Here is an 18,103-nt window from a genome sequence, read left to right as displayed (position 1 = left end):
CACTCTCAAGATGCATATGCAAGTTTTAAAAAGTCAACAAACATGTTTGTAGTGTAAAATTGGGCTCTTGAGAGGTGATTACATTTCATGTATTTGCTCTTAGAGACAAATCACTCTCTAGATGCATTTGCATCTTTTAAATATGTAATGCATTTGTATGTATAGCCAAAATTGGGTTCTCTAGATGCATTTACATGTATTCTATTTTCAAAAATAATATGTAATGGAGTTGCACCACTTAAGTTTTCTATTTAGCACATGTCTAATTGATTACTGAGCAAATTCCACTTAAAGGGGTCAAATATAATATTTACACTATAGTTTACATATTATGTGTAAATATATTCAAAAAGTATCATTTCACATAATATTGAAAAAGTTGGCGAATGGAGCTCTACAACTGCATGACCTCCTTGGATGTAGTGCAGGCTTCGTGGCCTCTTCTCCTTCCTCTACGTGGCCATACTCCATATTTTGTGCTTTGTCATGTCGATTGTGGTGATCATTTTTGTTTTACTTTCCTTTTTGCCTGCGTGTAGTTTCTTTTGTGTTTTAAATTTTTGAGTGTGCTTGGATAGGGTTTTATCTGATGTCATCAGAGCCGAGTCCTTTTGGCTCCCAACCTAGCTCGATCGTGTCTAAGGTTGGAGGCCCTTCTAATGATGGAGGGGATTTTGCGGAGTTGAAATGTCCAAGTAATAATTGTCATGGAAATGTGCAAAAGGGTGATGGGGTTTCTCAGCTGTCGTATAAAGAAGTTCTGTCTGAGCAATCTGAACTTGAATGTCCACCTTTGACTGCTTTTAATGGAGTTTTTAATGAGAAAGTCGGCGGATGTTGAAGGCCCACAACCAATGGAGGTAGATGTGAAGAAGGACTAGCTGAGGATGGAGTTCGTGACAATGTTGAAACTGGTAAGTCTGTCCCTAATGACTTCAAAACTTTGTCTTTATCTTCTAACGAAGATATGGTTGTTGCTATTCGGAAGGAACATAAAAGATTGAAGGACATTGCCATTTTCTTTGTTTGTGTTGATAAAGACTCTTCCTTTTCGTAAGTTTTTTGACAACTTAATTACTAATATATGGGGGAGGAAATTAGGGATTCAAGTTAGTTTCTGTAGAATGATCCAAAAAGGGCTTTTTGTCGTTTTTCTTAAAACACATGGAATGCAGGAGAGAGTTTTGAAGAAGAATTATTGGAATGTTGGTAGGTCATTATTTTAGGGCTTATCAGTGGTTGTCTTCAGGTAAGTTTGAGCAGGTAGTTGCTTGTTCTCCCCCTAGATGGGTTGAGATTAAGAATTTGCAGCCAGAATTTTGGCCGTTTATCCCACAGATTGTTCAGCCTTTAGCTTCTGTTCTTCAGGTTGAGAACGTGAGATTCACCTTACCTCATCTGAATGCTAGAATACTGCTTGCCCTAGCGCTCGATATTGAATTCCCAAGATTTATTTCGATGAATTTAGAAGAGGGAAGTTTTTTATGGGAAATCTCTTTACTAGGGAACCTTGGCTCATGTTTTCATTGTAAACTGAATGGCCATACAAAGAAGGATTGTTCAACCCTTGTTAATTTGAAAGATCCTAGATTTGAATCTTTGGCTAAAGCTAATCCTAAAAATGGTGATAAATAGGAAAATTCTGAAAAAATGATACTATCAGTAATGATTCAGTGGAGGATATTAGAATTGATGTTAATGTTGAATCTGTTAATGCTTCTAAAGATGTGTTAGTCAGTGAGGCAGTTTCCGAGGCCGGGGATGTTGTTAAATCTTATAGTTTGGATAATCTGCTGTTTGAAATTAACTTTGAGGTTGTGCCTGCCCCAGGTCTTTCTGCTTCTAGAGCCCTAACTTCTTGTTAGCCGGTATCTCCTTCGGTCATTAATAGTGGTATTGTAGAGGTTCGTGTTATTTTCCCTAAGTTTAATGCTCAGCAATTAGCTCTTAATACCATTAATGCCAGAGCTGAGGGTGTTAGGAGGAGCGCTAATGGATCCTTGAATGGTGGTAAGAGCCTAACCGAAGCCCTAAAAATCTGTGGTGGTCAGGAATGGCAGTGGTAACTTAGATGTTGTTATGGAGGAAGAACCATTTACAGATGTTATTAATAAGAATGCAAAAAAGAAAAGAAAAATGGTGGAAAGAAAGTCTATTTCCAATGAAAATAGAAAGAGTGGTAATGAGATGCTGGATTGTTTTTTAATAGATTGTACAACAAACCTAAATCTCTCCATCATAAATGATACATTTACATAGTTGGAATGTGCGTGGTCTAGAGATGTCTGACAGAAAATACTTGGTTAGAAAATGGTGTAACAATCTTAAATAAACTAAAAGATATTATCTGTTTACAGGAAATTAAGATTGTTGGGTTTCAAGCGCATAGCATATTGAAATTTATTTGGGATCAATCCACTGGTTTTTACTCTAATCATCCCAGAGGCAAAGGTGGGTTAGCTATCATGGTTGGCGCACATTGGGTTGACAAGATTGCTGAGAATGGGTTCTCTCCATGTCATAGAGCTATGTGGGTTTTGTTTAAACTGGATGAAAGGCCTATTGGGGTCTGCAACATTTATGCCCCTAATGATTATAGAGAGCGTGCTGCATTATGGGAGTGGTTAACTTGTAATTTTCCTAAAGCTCACTGGATTTTTATCGGTGATTTTAATGTAATAGAGAATAAGGAAGATAAAAGTGGAGGCTCTGTACACTGCTGGAAAGGTAATGAGTTTTACTTCTAGTCTTGCTTCAAGAGGAAATATAGAATTGCTGATCCTATAGCTCTTCAAAAGAAAAGATTCTCTGATATCTGGTTCACTTGGTGCAATAATCAGTCTAGGAGGCAAAGAGTCTATTATCGGCTTGATAGGATTTATATGGAGGATTCTGTGTTTAGTATTACCAATAAAGGTGGTCATAATTTTGTTAGCGTTATCCCTGCATCTCTTTCTGATCATCATCCAATTTATGCAAATAGTATTGTTGACAGTGGGCTTGATAACACTAGGAAATCTATAAATGGTTTTAAACTCAAGACTTTGTTATTAAACAATGAGGAGGATGATGGGGCCATCCATATGGTGACATATCTTTGTAAGTTGTGTAGCTCTGAGTTGAATCCTAGGGATAGACAAACTCTTGGAAAAAAGTCTATCAAATTAATGGTTAGAAAAGAGCTAGGGATAGGGTTGAAGAAGAGCAGGCCTTGTAGAGTTCCTTGAATTCCATTGAAAGAGATCTCCAGAGCATGGGCTGTGATCCTAATTTGGAGGAGAAACTTATATGGACTAAAGCCATCTTAGAAAGATTCAGCAGTATAGGGTTAGAAAGCGGCAAATCCGAGTTAGTATGAATTGGATGAAGGAAGGAGATAAAGGTTCTAAATATTTTTAAAAAATCGTCAGGGCTAAACAAAAGAAGGAGATGATTGAGTCTGTTCAAGTCAATGGTAATCTAAATAATGATCCTAGCTGCATTAAGGAGGCTTTTTATAGCTTTTATAAAGATCTTTTAACCTCAAAATTCACTGTTGCTAAGAAGCAAGAGTTAGACAATTGTCTTAAGCTTATTCCCAAAAAGATTAGTAATAAGGATGCTATGGAACTGGATAGACTCATCACTTTGGAGCAGATTAAGGAGACTATTCTTTTTCTAGCTAATGATAAGGCCCCTGGGCTTGATGGCATCCTTGTCGAGTTTAATAAGCATAATATTGAGTGGATTGGTTCTGAATTGATGGAATTGTATGAGAGTGCTTACCAGATTGGCTCACTTGGAGCTGACATCAATAACGTGGTTATAAAACTGTTACCAAAAGGTGGGGATAAATCAGAGGTTAAGAATTGGAGATCTTTAACCTTACTAAATCTGTCATACAAAATTATTGCGAAAATCTTGGCTACAAGGATAGGGGGGCTTCTTGATGAGTTTATTTCTCCTACACAAATTAGTTTCATCAAGGGTAGGTTTATTTTAGAAAATCTCATCACTAGCTGGGAAGCAATGCACTGGGCTAAACATGATGGACATGATGCAGCAATGGTTCTATTAGATTTTGAAAAAGCTTATGACAGAGTAGAGTGACCTTTTGTAATGGGAATGCTGCAAGCTTTTGGATTCCCTCCTGGTTTTTGTGAATGGATTAGAATATTACTTAATGATTCTTCTACAATTATAGATGTTAATGGAGAGTTGACTGATAAGATTATTCTTCAAAGATTTATAAGGCAAGGATGTCCAATTGCTCCCTCGTTGTTTGTAATTGCTGCTGATGCATTATTTTATATTCTCAGAGCTTCACAATTAGGACCTCTTATCAAAGCTATTACTCTGCCTAATCAAGAGGTATTGTTTAATACTCAATTTGCTAATGATACTGTCTTGTTCATAGGCTTGGATGAAGTGAATTTTGATAATATGTTCCACAGACTGCAAATTTTTTGTTTCATATTTGGGCCCAAAGTGGCTCCCCACAAATCATCCATTATTGGATGGTCGGTGTCACCTCCAGCTTGGGTGGGGAATAAGGGCTGGCAAGGGTTGGGATCTAATGAGATTGTTAGGTATCTTGGTATCCCATTCTCCATCAAGCCATCGACTAAAGATATGTGGATGTGGCTCTTTTCCAGAGTGGAGAAGAAATATTTGAAATGGAAAACACATTTATTATCTCTGGTAGGTAGAGTTCAAGTGGCACAGAAAGTGCTATCTGCTCATCACATATATTTCTCTTCAGCTTGGTTATTTTCTAAATATCAGAGCACCAGTCTAGAAAGGATTATGAGGGATTTTCTGTAGTCTGATGGCTTAGGGAATTAAAAAAGTCACTGTGTTAAATGGGAGTGGTGTTGTTTACCCAAAGAGAAGGGTGGTTTGGGGATTATTGATTTGAAAGATCAAGGTATGGCATTGGCTTCTAAGTGGATCATGCAAGCTCTAAGTGGGGATGAACCATGGAAGGTTTTAATTAGAAATAATATCTCTAGATCTGCTATTAAAAAAGGGAAAAGTTGGCAAAATGTTCAGATTTGTGACAAAGTTTTTGGGAACTTTGAGTTATTAGTGTTTGGATCATAAGTTTTTCATTCTCTGTGGAAGGCATGAGCTCAGGTTAGGAAACTTATTCCATTCAGGGATGCAGTTGGTGGCCCTCCTAAATATTTTTTTTTGGATAGATCTATTTGGTGGGGTGTTGAAGCTAATGGTAAACCTCTTGCATTGACACAGAGTTGTTTTGCAAAAAATTGGAACAAATATGGCATTTCTACTATTGGTGATATTTTGGTTGACAATAGGTTATCGCTGTGGAATGAGATTGCTGGCAAGTTCAACATTCCTAATTCTCAAAAGAAGACTTATTCCATCATTGTTAAAGCTTTAGGAAATGTCTTTCCTGGACATATTATGTATTCAAATCAGTTTGTGCAGAATATTAGATGGAAAGATGGCAATCATTTTTATAATGTTTCTCCTAGGCATATTTATAGAATGCTTAGAGATGATTGTTCTATTTTTGACAGGGTTAACCATGGCTGGGGGCTGGGGGTTTCGGCTAATAGATGACCTTTTATTTTTTCCTTTTTTTGGCATTCTTGGTGTGAGCCTAAGAAATCTTGTTTTAGATGGTTGTTGCTTTTGAAGAAACTTGCTGTGGGTAATACTTTGCCTAATGGTCATGGTTGTCCTATTTTGTGTGGTGCCTGTTCTGTCCATGAGTCTTTTGAACATCTTTTTTAAAAAATTGTACCTTTGCCAAAGCTGTCTGGGCTATTTTCTTTGAATCATCCATTGTTTGGAATAGTAGGCCATGTCTTTCCTGGAGTGAAGTACTTGCTGGTTTTGTGAATGATTTTGATTTGAAAATGAATAGGTTTTGGTCTGTCTTTACTTGTGAAGTTCTTTGGTTTCTTTGAAAGGAGAGAAATGTAGAGATTTTTCAGAAGAGAAGGAGACAACTTACTGAGTTTGGTTGTAAACTCATACATTTTCAAATTATGTAATAGGTTGCTGCTACTTTGGAAATCTCCAGGGACAAGTTTATGATGCTGATGCGGGAGGGAGATATCCTGATTCACAAAGATGATATTGTCTTGTCAGTATCCTGAGATACGCAAGGATATGCTCAAACAGAGGGAGATGGACAATTTGAACTAGTTTATTAAAGATCTTAGTATTGGTGATAGAGCTAAAGGTAGAAACTATATTTCTCATGATCATGCCACAGATGGATAGAGTGGTTAGCCCAGGATATGGGTTATTTTTTGATGTTTGGATGACTGGCCAGGCGTGGTTTTCAGTTGTTTTTCGTATTAAATATGTTATAAACCTTGGTTCTGATAGTAGTTGGTGTAAGTAGTTAAAAGGTACTACATGATTGTAATGAATCTGTTTCATTTCTAGTATCCTTATAGGGCGTAAGCATATATCACCCACTGAGCATATTTTTGTAAGATGCTCAGTGTGTTAAAAGATTTGTGATGTAACCAAGATGATTGAACTATGTTAATACAAAAAAGAAGTATCATTTCACTTAAATGTTATAATATTAAACATTAAAGGAAATCTCAACATTAAAGTAGACTATAGAATGCATAAAGTCACTTAAGTGAAAATCAAAAAGCAACTCAACATCAAATTAATACATGAAGTGCACAATAGTCACTTAAATCACTTAAGTGATAAGTCAAAAGCGATAAAGTAACTTAAAAATATAGCATAAAGTCATTTTAAGTTATATTTTTCAAAAAGTGCAACTTAACATTAGAATATAACATCAATATTTTAAATATGTAGTTGGACTTGGAGAACCACTTTTTAGACACTAAAACTTTGATATCTTTAATTGATAAATCCAATAAAACCCAAAGAAACATTGAATTGAAGGGAAAACCGAAAGCAAGTGATTGAAGCAAACCAAAAGATTAAAATAATTTAAACAAACATTCAAAAACACAAAAAAAGGGACTTTGAAGACCTCAAAAATCAAGTATAAGCTAACAAACTGAAAAACGAAAAAGACTTGGCAATAGACTTTAGTAAAATGATTCATTATATCAATTGGGAATGATTGGTTGATCAATCTTGGCCAATCAAATAGTGAATTATCTCAAAGTAATGCAAAACTCTATTGGAAAAGTTTCGTACTGTTACCTACATTTTGTGATGATAAAATGCAGGACAACAGGTTGATAACATTCTGATTATGAATTTGCCAAATGAACATATCTGTTTCAAATGTAGATCCCATCTGTCTTTGATATTAAGTCTTCAATATTGTAGGCGGTATGGTCATTTTCCTTAATGAAAGCTTCCTCCCATCTGTTAGTGTAGTTTTTTATTTTTCCTATATTGCTAGGTTTTTCCTACACTTTTAATAATCTTGCTCAGGTTAATAACGCATGTCTTATTAGGTGAATGGTTGTGAGGTGTCACCTTCCTACATGTGAGCATCCATTAGCTATCTTGGGAAGATACTTTGCTATCTTTAGTCCGATAGATGGTTGCTCCTCATTGGTTGGTGTTGCCACCTCCTCCCTCTTCCTAGCCTATATAAGCATGCTACCTGACTTGTATTTGCATCTCTTATTTTTGCATCCTTTTAATGCTATTTTGCTTCTAGCATTTGCATTACTCTCTTGGAGACTAACTTTGTGTTACTATTTTGATTTTGTATCATTTGCATTCATAGTTTAGATATTTATTCTTTGCACTAGTTTTTTGGGTTATTAATCTTTTCAGATTCTAACATGGTATCAGAGCTTTTCTATGTGCAAGAGTAGATTTTAGTTTCCTTATTTGAGAGATTCGGGGGGGCTAATAAATCTTATTGTAATTTAAAAAAAAACGAAGTATGCTCTTCTCTTGCATCTTTGGATGATCTTGAGAATCAGAAAAGTTTTGACAAAAACGTTTTTAATTTCTGGGGTTTCAATCTCAAATTTGACAACCAACGTGCATATTTGAAGTTTTCAATCAATATTGCAGGTTCCAGCATGCCATTGATGGACATAGGAAGCTTATTCAACATTTGCATGTCATTTTTTGGTTGTTGGGGTCGTTTCTTGGTTTTTGGAGCCATTTTTTATTGTTAAAGGTGTCTAATTTACACTACAGCTACATCTTTTGTACATCAGCAAGAAAAACGCTTTCTGAATTTTGTTCGCAGCCCCAAAAAACCATCTGGGTATCTTTTAGTTTTTGTATGCAATCTATATATTTTGCAGAATCAAGCGCGGAAAGCTACAGCCATACCCCTCTCCGTTGGCAGTCACAGATTTGAATGCAGTTTTCAAATGCTTCGTTCTTGCTCATACGGACTCCTATTTCGACGATTCTTGTTATGACCTTGGCTATTTTTTTGTGCTCTATCCACTAGTGGAGTTGTTTTTTGATTTTTATTCATAAATTTTTCAAAAATTGCAAATTCTTGGCCGTAACTGTGCATAGTTCTCGTTTTGGAAACTTCGAAGGATCATAACTTTCTCATACGACCTCATATCGAGGCGATTTTTTTTTGAAAGTGCATGATTTTCCGAGTAGATCACAGTAGTGGTATTTGTTTCCTTGATTATTGTGCTTAAATTTCACTTTCAACATATGCTCTTCATTAGGGTTTGTAATGCATTGAAATCAAAACCACTAAGTATTTCTTTCTAGTGGTAGTTGTAAACGCACTAAAATAAAGTGCCAAATCATATTTATTTTGGGGGGGGGGGGTGTTCTTTGATTGAGTAAAAGGGGGGGCCATTGTCGTGGCTGGGTTCTCTTCTTTTTAGCATTTTTTCTCTGCATTTCTTCATCATGGATCCAACAAATATGCCCATCCTAACTCCATACAATTACTTTGAGTGGAAATCACGCATGACAATTCACTTAAGGAAAGCTAGATTAAATAGGATAACTATGGGACTTGAAACTGAACCTGATAAAGATGAAGATAAGCCTAAGTGGTTTAACAAATGTGATGAGGCATATGAAACATTGTGTTTTTCTGTTTCTCGTGACTTGCTATTTCACATTGGGTCTTTGAATACACCAAATGAAATATGGACAAAGCTAGAAACACTATTTGGCACACAAGATTCAATGAGGGGTCATATGTTGAAAAATGAATTAATTAGTTTAAGTCCAGGCAATTTCAACCAAAGTAACAAGAATCGGAATCGGATCGGAATCGGCAAGGCCGAATCAAATCGTGAATCGGCCATGAATCGGAATCGAATCGGCCATGAATCGGAAAATTTAAAAAACCCTTGAAATTTAGTGAGTAACTTATTTCATAAACCCTTTATCGCTGATTCGATTCACCGATTCACAAAAAATCGTTTGGCTTGAATCAAATCGCCAAATCGCGTGAATCGCATGAATCGCCGTGATTCTTGGAACTATGATTTCAACACAATCCAAGATTTCTTCACCAAATTGAAATCACCATGGCTGCAGTTAAAACAATGTGGAATTGAAAAGAAAGATGAACAACTGATTCTTAGTATTCTCTCTAAGCTAAGTTCAGAATATTCTGTGTTTGTCTCTACCTTCTATGCTACTAAGCGTGCACTTGGTACTCAATTCACCATGCCATCTTTAGATGATTTTGCTGTCAATCTCACTCGAGAACAGGACAAGCTAATCTAAATGGGCACTCTTAAGTCCTCTAAGTCACATGCCTTGGCTGCCAACCAAGGCACAAAAGAACAAAAAGGACAAAGTAGTAACAACAATAGTAAGGATGAGAAACAAAATAATAGCGAGGAAAAGAAGGATCAAATACCAGTTGCTTCAAAAGCAACTATTGATACCTCATCCTCTAAGGGCGATAAGCCTAAGAAAGAAAAGATCAAATGTGCCTATTGTAAAAGACCCGGTCATGATGAACATAAATGTTTGAAGAAACAAATTGATCACTTGACATACATTCTTGAGAAGAATAATATTAGTGTTCCTGAGTCTATCAAACAAAGTTCTAATGAAGGGTTTAACAAGGCAAAAGAAAACAAGGGGAAAGGAAAGGGCAAGGCTCTTGTTGCAGTTGCTTCCTCACCATCCACTTGGGTTCTTGATTCGGGTGCTTCACACTACATGGCTTCATCTAAGGAAGAACTTGCATCCTTGGAGCCATGTACTATGCCTTCTATTTTGATGGGTGATGACACTGCTGTTGAGGTGTGTGGGAGAGGGTCTATTGATGTGGGGGATGGCACATTCGATGATGTTCTTTGTGTACCCTCATTATCAACTAATCTCCTATCAATATACCAGATCACTCACATAGGTTCAGGCAAGCGGGTTGAGTTCACTTCTGATTCAGTGGAGATACGTGAGTTGCATAGTGATTCTGTAGTTGCAGTTGGGAGAGCAGATCATCAGTCATGACTCTCTGTTTTCTCACTTTGTTCCTGATCCTCCTTCATCTGTTTTGCTCACTCACTCTAATGATGTGAGTAAATTATGGCATGAGCGGTTTGGCCATCTTAACTTCCGCTATTTGCATCAGCTCAACCAGCAGAGCATGGTCACAAGGTTGCCTTCGGTTCAGTTCTCAGGAGGTGTTTGCCAAGGTTGCATTCTTGGTAAGCATCCTAAGGAAAAGTTTGACAAAAGTAAGGCATGGAGAGCTTCACAGATACTAGAGTTAGTTCACAGTGATTTGGCTGGTCCATTTCAACATCCTTCTTTCAGCAGGGCTCAATATGTTCTCACATTCATTGATGACCTTTCTCGATATACATGGGTGTACTTTCTCAAACAGAAGTCAGAGGTATTTGACCATTTTCAAGACTTCAAAAATTTTGTAGAAAAGCAATCTGGGAAAGCCATCAAGGTTTTGCGCACAAACAATGGTGGTGAGTATGTCAACCATCGGTTTGAAAGATTTTGCACTTCAGAGGGGATTGATTTACAACATTCAGTTCCATACAATCTTTAACAAAATGGTGTTGCAGAACAAAAGAATAGATCCTTGAAGGAAATGACAAACTGTATGATTCACTCTAGATCTCTTGCACCACAACATTGGACAGAAGCCATTAACTGTGCTTGTTATATCCATAACCGTGTTCCTCAAGGAGCCTTGAAGGGAGTTACTCCTTTTGAAGCTTGGAGCAGTCAAAAACCATCAGTTAAGCACTTTCGAGTTTTTGGCTCCCCTGCATGGGCCCACTTTCCTACAAAGAAATGTAAGGCCTTGGATCCGCAAAGCAGACCTTGCATATTTGTAGGTTATCCTGATGGTGTGAAGGGTTATCGGTTGCTCCACTCTACTACACATGAGTTATTCATTGAGAGGAGTGTTCAATTGGAGGAGGAATCTTCAAGCTCGCTTTCTATCACTTCTCCAACTCCTTCTACCTTGACATTAGAGTCACTTGGAATACATGACAGATCTTCTGATGAGTCAGATTCACCTGAATAGTCTTCTACCTCAAATTCTGATGAAAAAGTGATTCAGAGAACTCACCTTCTTCCTCTCCTAGTCATCATTCAGAGGTTAATGATTCCCCTCCAGATTCTCCATCTTCCTATCCACTTTGGGCTAGACAGACCTTGCAGTCTGCAGGTGATTGGGTTGGGGATCCTTCAGACACTAGGCGAACTCGTTCACAATTTCAGAATGCTCCACATGTCTTCATTGCTACTGCCTTAGATCCACAGTCCTTTCATGAGGCTTTTGGTATTCCTGAGTGGGATACAACTATGCAGGAAGAGTATAGTTCCTTGATGAGGAACCACATTTGGGATCTTGTCCCTCTTCCTAAAGGAAGAAAACTTGTTCGATGTAAGTGGATCTATCGGACAAAATTTGCAGCAGATGGGTCAGTTGACAAACACAAGGCTCGCTTGGTCGCCAAAGGATTCTCCCAGGTTCCTAGGATTGACTACTCTGAGACTTTTGCGCTAGTTGCCTGAATGAATTCCATTCAAATTGTTCTTGCCATTGCTGCAGCTAATCGTTGGGAAGTACATCAGATGGATGTGAAGAGTGCTTTTCTTCATGAGGAGATCTACATGGAGCAGCCACAGAGCTTGCTTTAGGATTCTTCACTTGTGTGACGTATTCGGAAGTCTCTCTATGGCCTCAAACAGGCTTCTCGGGCCTGGTATGCCAAGATGGACTCCTTCCTTCTATCAGTTAGGTTCACTCGGTGCCATTTTGATCCTAATGTCTACATTTTGCAACAGGGTGATTCACTTCTATTTTTGGTTTTGTATGTTGATGACTTGTTGATCACAGGAAGTTCTTCACCCACCATTAAGGCTGTCAAAGTGGCCCTTCAGGACAGTTTTTTGATAACTGACTTGGGCTTGTTGCATTACTTTCTTAGGATTGAGATCCTTCAGTCTCCTTCTGGGATCACTATCACGCAGTCCAAGTATGCTCTAGATTTACTCTTGAGGTTTCATATGGTTGACTGTAAGCTTGCTTCGACTCCCTTCCTTTCTGGAGTCAAACTTGAGGCTCAATGTTCTTCTCCACTTGTTGATGGCACTTTGTATCGCCAACTTGTTGGGAGTCTCATTTATCTGACTCATACGAGACCTGACATCTCCTATGTTGTAGGCATGGTCTCTCGATTCATGCAGGAGCCCCATGAGCTGCACTGGAAAGAAGCCAAGCGGATCCTTCCCTACATTCAAGGTTCTCATAGTTGTGGGATTCACTACACAAGAGGTATTGAGCTTGATTTGGTGGGCTACACAGATTCAAATTGGGCAGGTGATTCTGAGGATCGCAAGTCTACTTTAGGGTATAGCTTCTCACTTGGGTCAGGTCCTGTTTGTTGGTCGAGCAAAAAGCAGTCTGCTATTGCTCTATCTTCTACTGAGGCTGAGTATCGGGGGGCTATAAATGCCGCCACTGAGGCCATTTGGCTTCAACATCTTCTCATTGAGTTTGGTATCCAGATTAGACGACCATCAGTCATATTTTGTGACAACCAGAGTGCCATTCAGATCTCACGGAATCCGGTTCATCATCAGCGGACCAAACACATAGAGGTCCACATGCACTACATCCGAGAGCTCATCCATGGTCATGTCATTGACCTTCGCTATTGTTTGACTTCCGAGCAAGTTGTTGATATCTTCACCAAACCCTTCACTGAGAGCAAGTTCCTTCATTTGCGAGCTTTGCTGGGGGTGCAGGATGCTTTATCTTTTGGGGGGGCCTCTTCCTCTCACTCAGAGTCCTGACTTTTTTTTGGGGGGTCTCTTTTCTCTCTCTTTTGGGAAATCTTATGTACATGGGTACCTCATTAGGCTTGACTTGCCGGGACCCATTTTTACATCCACCTAAGCTTCGCATATGGGGGGGTGTTAGTGTAGTTTTTTATTTTTCCTATATTGCTAGATTTTTCCTACACTTTTAATAATCTCGCTTAGGTTAATAAAGCATGTCTTATTAGGTGAATGGTTGTGAGGTGTCACCTTCCTACATGTGAGCATCCATTAGCTATCTTGGGAAGATACTTTGCTATCTTTAGTCCGATAGATGGTTGCTCCTCATTGGTTGGTGTTGCCACCTCCTCCCTCTTCCTAGCCTATATAAGCATGCTACCTGGCTTGTATTTGCATCTCTTATTTTTGCATCCTCTTAATGCTATTTTGCTTCTAGCATTTGCATTACTCTCTTGGAGACTAACTCTGTGTTGCTATTTTGATTTTGTATCATTTGCATTCATAGTTTAGATATTTATTCTTTGCACTAGTTTTCAGATTCTAACACCATCTTACTACTAGTATATTCTTCTTTATCCTTGATGGAAATTATTGGTCTAATCCTCAGACAACATGATCTGTAATAAACTTGCTTTCAGATATTTCTTTCTCTCCTTTGCATAATCTCAACCACCTTGACTAAGCCAAACTACGAAAGAAAAATTATTGGATTACATGACTGAAGGTCTATGTAATCGGATTACATGCAAATGAATTACATGCAACCTATCTTCTGAAACTACAAGAATGAAAATACACTTGAAGGAAATGTTGATTATGAATGAATAAATCTTGTAGATTATTAACAAAGGTCTTTGTGGATGATCATAGGATCGGGAGTTCCTATATCCTTTTATCTTTTATTTGAAGATTGCATTAGTTTAATATTTAACTTTTAGCTTCTTTATGGAAAAAGAATTGATAGTCTATAATGGTTGTGTAAGTTCCATAAATATTATTGATAGAATCACATTACTTAACAAGTTCATATTCTTTATAAAGTTGCATGTTCCTAGTTTAAACCTTGGGGTTGCCTTATTTGTTCTAATAGTTTAGCATGTCTAGCATTTAAGTATTCTTGTTCAAGAGAGGATAGAATACTTGGCAATATATTCAGTGTTAGTGAGTATGACAAAACACCCATCAATCGAAGTCAGTGTACAATGTCTATTGTTATGTTCGATAATATTGGTTATTGGACAATGTATTAATTGTTCTTCTTAAGTTGTTTGTTATTATCAGGTAGTTTTAAGAGTTGGTTGATGGTCGTGTTCCTCTTTGCTTATGTTGGGTCATTTAAATATAGTGTATTGTTCTTGAAGGTAGTATATGATGTAGTGGGATCAACTGTAATCCTTTGCTGACCATATCTGTTCTTCTTCTCTATAATAATTTCATGAGTGAATAAAGACATATTTTACCCTTGTATTTGGTATACATCATCTCCTCTATTATCACATCATATATTTAATTTATCAAATATGGCGCTGTCTTCCAATGTGAGGGAGAGACACCTCTTCATCACATCTTCCCTTTGCAATGGTCACAACCATCGCTGTTGCCACCCTCTTAAGAGTGATGACCCTTCATCATTTCTTCCCTTTGGGAGAGTGCCTACCTTTCATAATTACTGCCCTTTGAGAGACTCACATTCCTTTATCATTGCTGCCCTTTGATAAAGTCACAACCTTTCACAAATTTGACCCTCCGAAAGAGTCACAGACCTCCTGATTTCTGCTCTTTGAGAGAGTCACAACCTTTTATAATCGCCACCCTTTGGAAGAGTCACAACCCTTCAACATTGCTGCCCTCTGAGAGAGTCACAACCTTCCATAATTACTACCCTTTGAAAGAGTCACAACCCTTCACCATTGCTGGCCTTAGAAGGAATCACTTGCATACTTTCTTCACATTCCTTCTTCCATTAATCTTTTGCTAATTCCTATGCTTTATTATTTCTCCCTTCCTCTCTCCTTTCAAAGGAAGTTCTCTTTTTCCTTTTTATATCTTATGTTTGAAGGAGTCATAACTTTTCATTTCATGCCTTTCGACCATTCGTCAAACTCAACTAAATTTTAACTATGCTATTTTCTAATTTTTGCCCTTTTTATTTTTGATTTTAATTTTATTAAACCTATATAAAAAATGGCACATTGCATTGATGAATGTGTTGAACAATGAAACTTGAACCTCTCTCAACACTCGCTCAACCAATGAAAACTTGTTAGATCTTCTCAATTTCATAGCATACTGTTGCAACTTGCAGCTTTTCTCAATGCTGTTGAAACTTGATAGTGATTTGGAATGAGCCTGGGATCTTACTTTATAGCTTTTTGTGAATGCTTAGGGCATGGGTGGGGCCCATAATCTATGGAACACTAGTTAAGTCTTTCAGTGTTCCTACAGTCGCATGAATTAATTTGCAAAACTGAAGAAAAGTTGAGATCATCTCCAATTCTATTTCTCACCAACTCAGCTCTGTTGAAATGATCCCCAATCATTGATACAAGAACAAGGAGGGATGAAAACAATCAACCACACAACTTTGTTCTACATAGAGAAGATAACAAAACCCTAAACCTTATGGTCAGTTATGATTGCTAACATCTGGTCTAGACATCTTCCTGTAATAAGAAATGAGAGTAGCTAACCAAAGAGGCCTGTTAGATTCTTGCTCAAAAGGTTGATGTTTCTAGTGGCAGAAGAAGTCTGCTAGAAGTTTGGCAATTCAATGGAGACACAAAAATATTAGATCAGGGTAAGTTATAAATAAGAAGATATTTGCAGATAAATATTCCTCCAAGCAACTAGTTACATAGGTAGTCATGTGAATCTTGAATCAAATATTTGTGTTCTTATTTGTATGTATTCTGGTATTTATAATTCCATAGCGAAGGTCAATTACTGTGTTTGTTAAATCATATTGGTGATGTTGAAATTGTTTGTATTTTGATCTCTCTGTGTTCTTTCATCTCCTTTTCCTCTCTCTGTGCTACTTTTTTGTTCTCAATGAAGAAATGATGGTAATAAATCATTGATGTATTTGCCCTTGCAGGCTCTACCAATATATTTGGATAAGATGTTCCACCCTGTTGTTGCAGTGATTCTCTCTGTTACCTTTGTCCTCGCATTTGGCGAGGTAAAATATATCTCTATATTACATATTTTTTGTTATTATCAATAGGAAAGATAGATTCCTTCTTTTGCACATGGAGCACCTATATAATGCATTTATTTTTATGGTAAACACTTTGTAATATTATGATACTGTTTGTACTTAGTAGAGTTAGTTAATGGTATCCTTGGCTTCCATGGCATACTTGTTTAAACAAAATTAATGAATCTATTGAATTCTTTTCTTTTTGGTTACTGGAATGACTTTAAGCATTCATGTGTGCTTGCAATATTTTGCAGGTTATCCCACAAGCAATATGCTCACGGTATGGCCTTGCTGTTGGTGCGAATTTTGTTTGGCTTGTACGCGTTCTTATGATTGTTTGCTATCCAATTGCCTATCCTGTCGGGAAGGTAATCAATTTTTATGATGCTATATTGACTCAGACATTAGAATTAGAAAATAATTATTCAGTCATAGTTTGTTTTCTAATGTTAGGTCATAACTTAAAATGAAATCAGGAAATAGCTTAACAAAATTGCAGAATTTAAGACCATTCAGATTTTCAGACCCAGTGCAGAAGCTCAACACATATTTATACTAAGACTAGATCTGTAAATGCAATTACACTCTCTAAATTAGAGAAACTATTTCAATTTCATCATGATGGACTGTATAGAATCGATCAGGATGTTTGTCCATTGACCGGGTTACTTATGCTTGCTGTGCTTGAAAAGGGGAGTCTGCAAGTTATTGCTTGATGTCAAGGATACACTTTCATGTATGAAGGAAGGATCCTAAAATGGATTCCTAAGATTTGGACTTCTGTAATAAGTTAGGGGATAATTCCATTTCTGAACCTGTTGAATCTATAGGTCACTTTGTCTTGAGATAAAACACTCTTACTTGGATGTGGTTCAGTTGTGAGTAATTGTTGGCAAAATGTGATAAACTGCTTGTGTTGGGCCATTAACTTTTCAAGTTGGTAAGATGACATTATGAGTGTGATAATAAATGCTCAGGTTGAGCATTTTGCTTGGTTATTGTGAGTGATAATTCTGGAAAAAATCCTATCGATTACATTGTGAGTGCGGTGCCAGGTGCATTGTTGGTACAGGCAAGTGGAGAATTGGAATAGCTGTGGGTGGGACTATGGAGAGGGCAGTCCTAGATACTGGCAGTGAAAGGGAGAGGTTAAAAAGTGGACCAGGTGCACCAGTGGACTGTTGATGAAATGGGAAAGCAATGGATGTTGTATAGTCCTCTGTTTCACTAGTAAATTGAACGGTATGCACATGTTGATGGTATGTTTCTGCTGAATTGCATAAGAAGAGGGACTGCTTACTTACTATCTAGATATGCGATGATTTTATTTAAGCATAGTAAATTGATTTATATATACATAATTGGTTCACAAGAATAGCAGATTATTTCAGAAGATATAACAGCTGTTTCTTTACTCACTCAATGCTCCAATGCTCTTATTCAATTATGGGGAATGGAATGATTTTCCAACTATTCGGTCCCTTTTCTCGACCATAGAAGTATATAAACTTGCTGATGGTTACCAAGGAATTCAACCATCAACAATTACCCAAAATTAATTAAATTCCTAACTGGGAAGTATATTCCACAACAAAACTATTGGTAAGACCATGCGACCTCCGCGACCATGACCTCGGGGAACACTGCGACATTTGCAACCACGACCTCCGCGATCAACCATGGATGTTGATTCTGCGGGCTTCTGGTCTGTGTTGCGGGTTTGCT

At 37.5% G+C, this 18,103-nt stretch overlaps 1 protein-coding gene across 1 annotated transcript in view; it reads left to right on the top strand.

Annotated features, from left to right (window-relative positions):
• Nucleotides 1-18,103, top strand: part of LOC149576664 (DUF21 domain-containing protein At4g14240-like) — a 155,113-nt gene that overhangs the window by 41,826 nt on the left and 95,184 nt on the right. Inside the window, exons 3-4 of the mRNA XM_089818844.1 lie at nucleotides 16,274-16,357; nucleotides 16,633-16,746. Coding sequence (XP_089674970.1) covers nucleotides 16,274-16,357; nucleotides 16,633-16,746 — 198 coding nt within the window. The remainder of the gene's footprint in view (nucleotides 1-16,273; nucleotides 16,358-16,632; nucleotides 16,747-18,103) is intronic.

This window comes from Cupressus sempervirens, chromosome 1 (genome assembly GCF_028749045.1).
Source record: "Cupressus sempervirens isolate cs-2001-9-10 chromosome 1, ASM2874904v1, whole genome shotgun sequence".
In the NCBI taxonomy this organism is placed as follows: Eukaryota; Viridiplantae; Streptophyta; class Pinopsida; order Cupressales; family Cupressaceae; genus Cupressus; species Cupressus sempervirens.
Note: the sequence above shows the minus strand (reverse complement) of the source record. Positions and strands in the feature narration are given on the sequence as shown.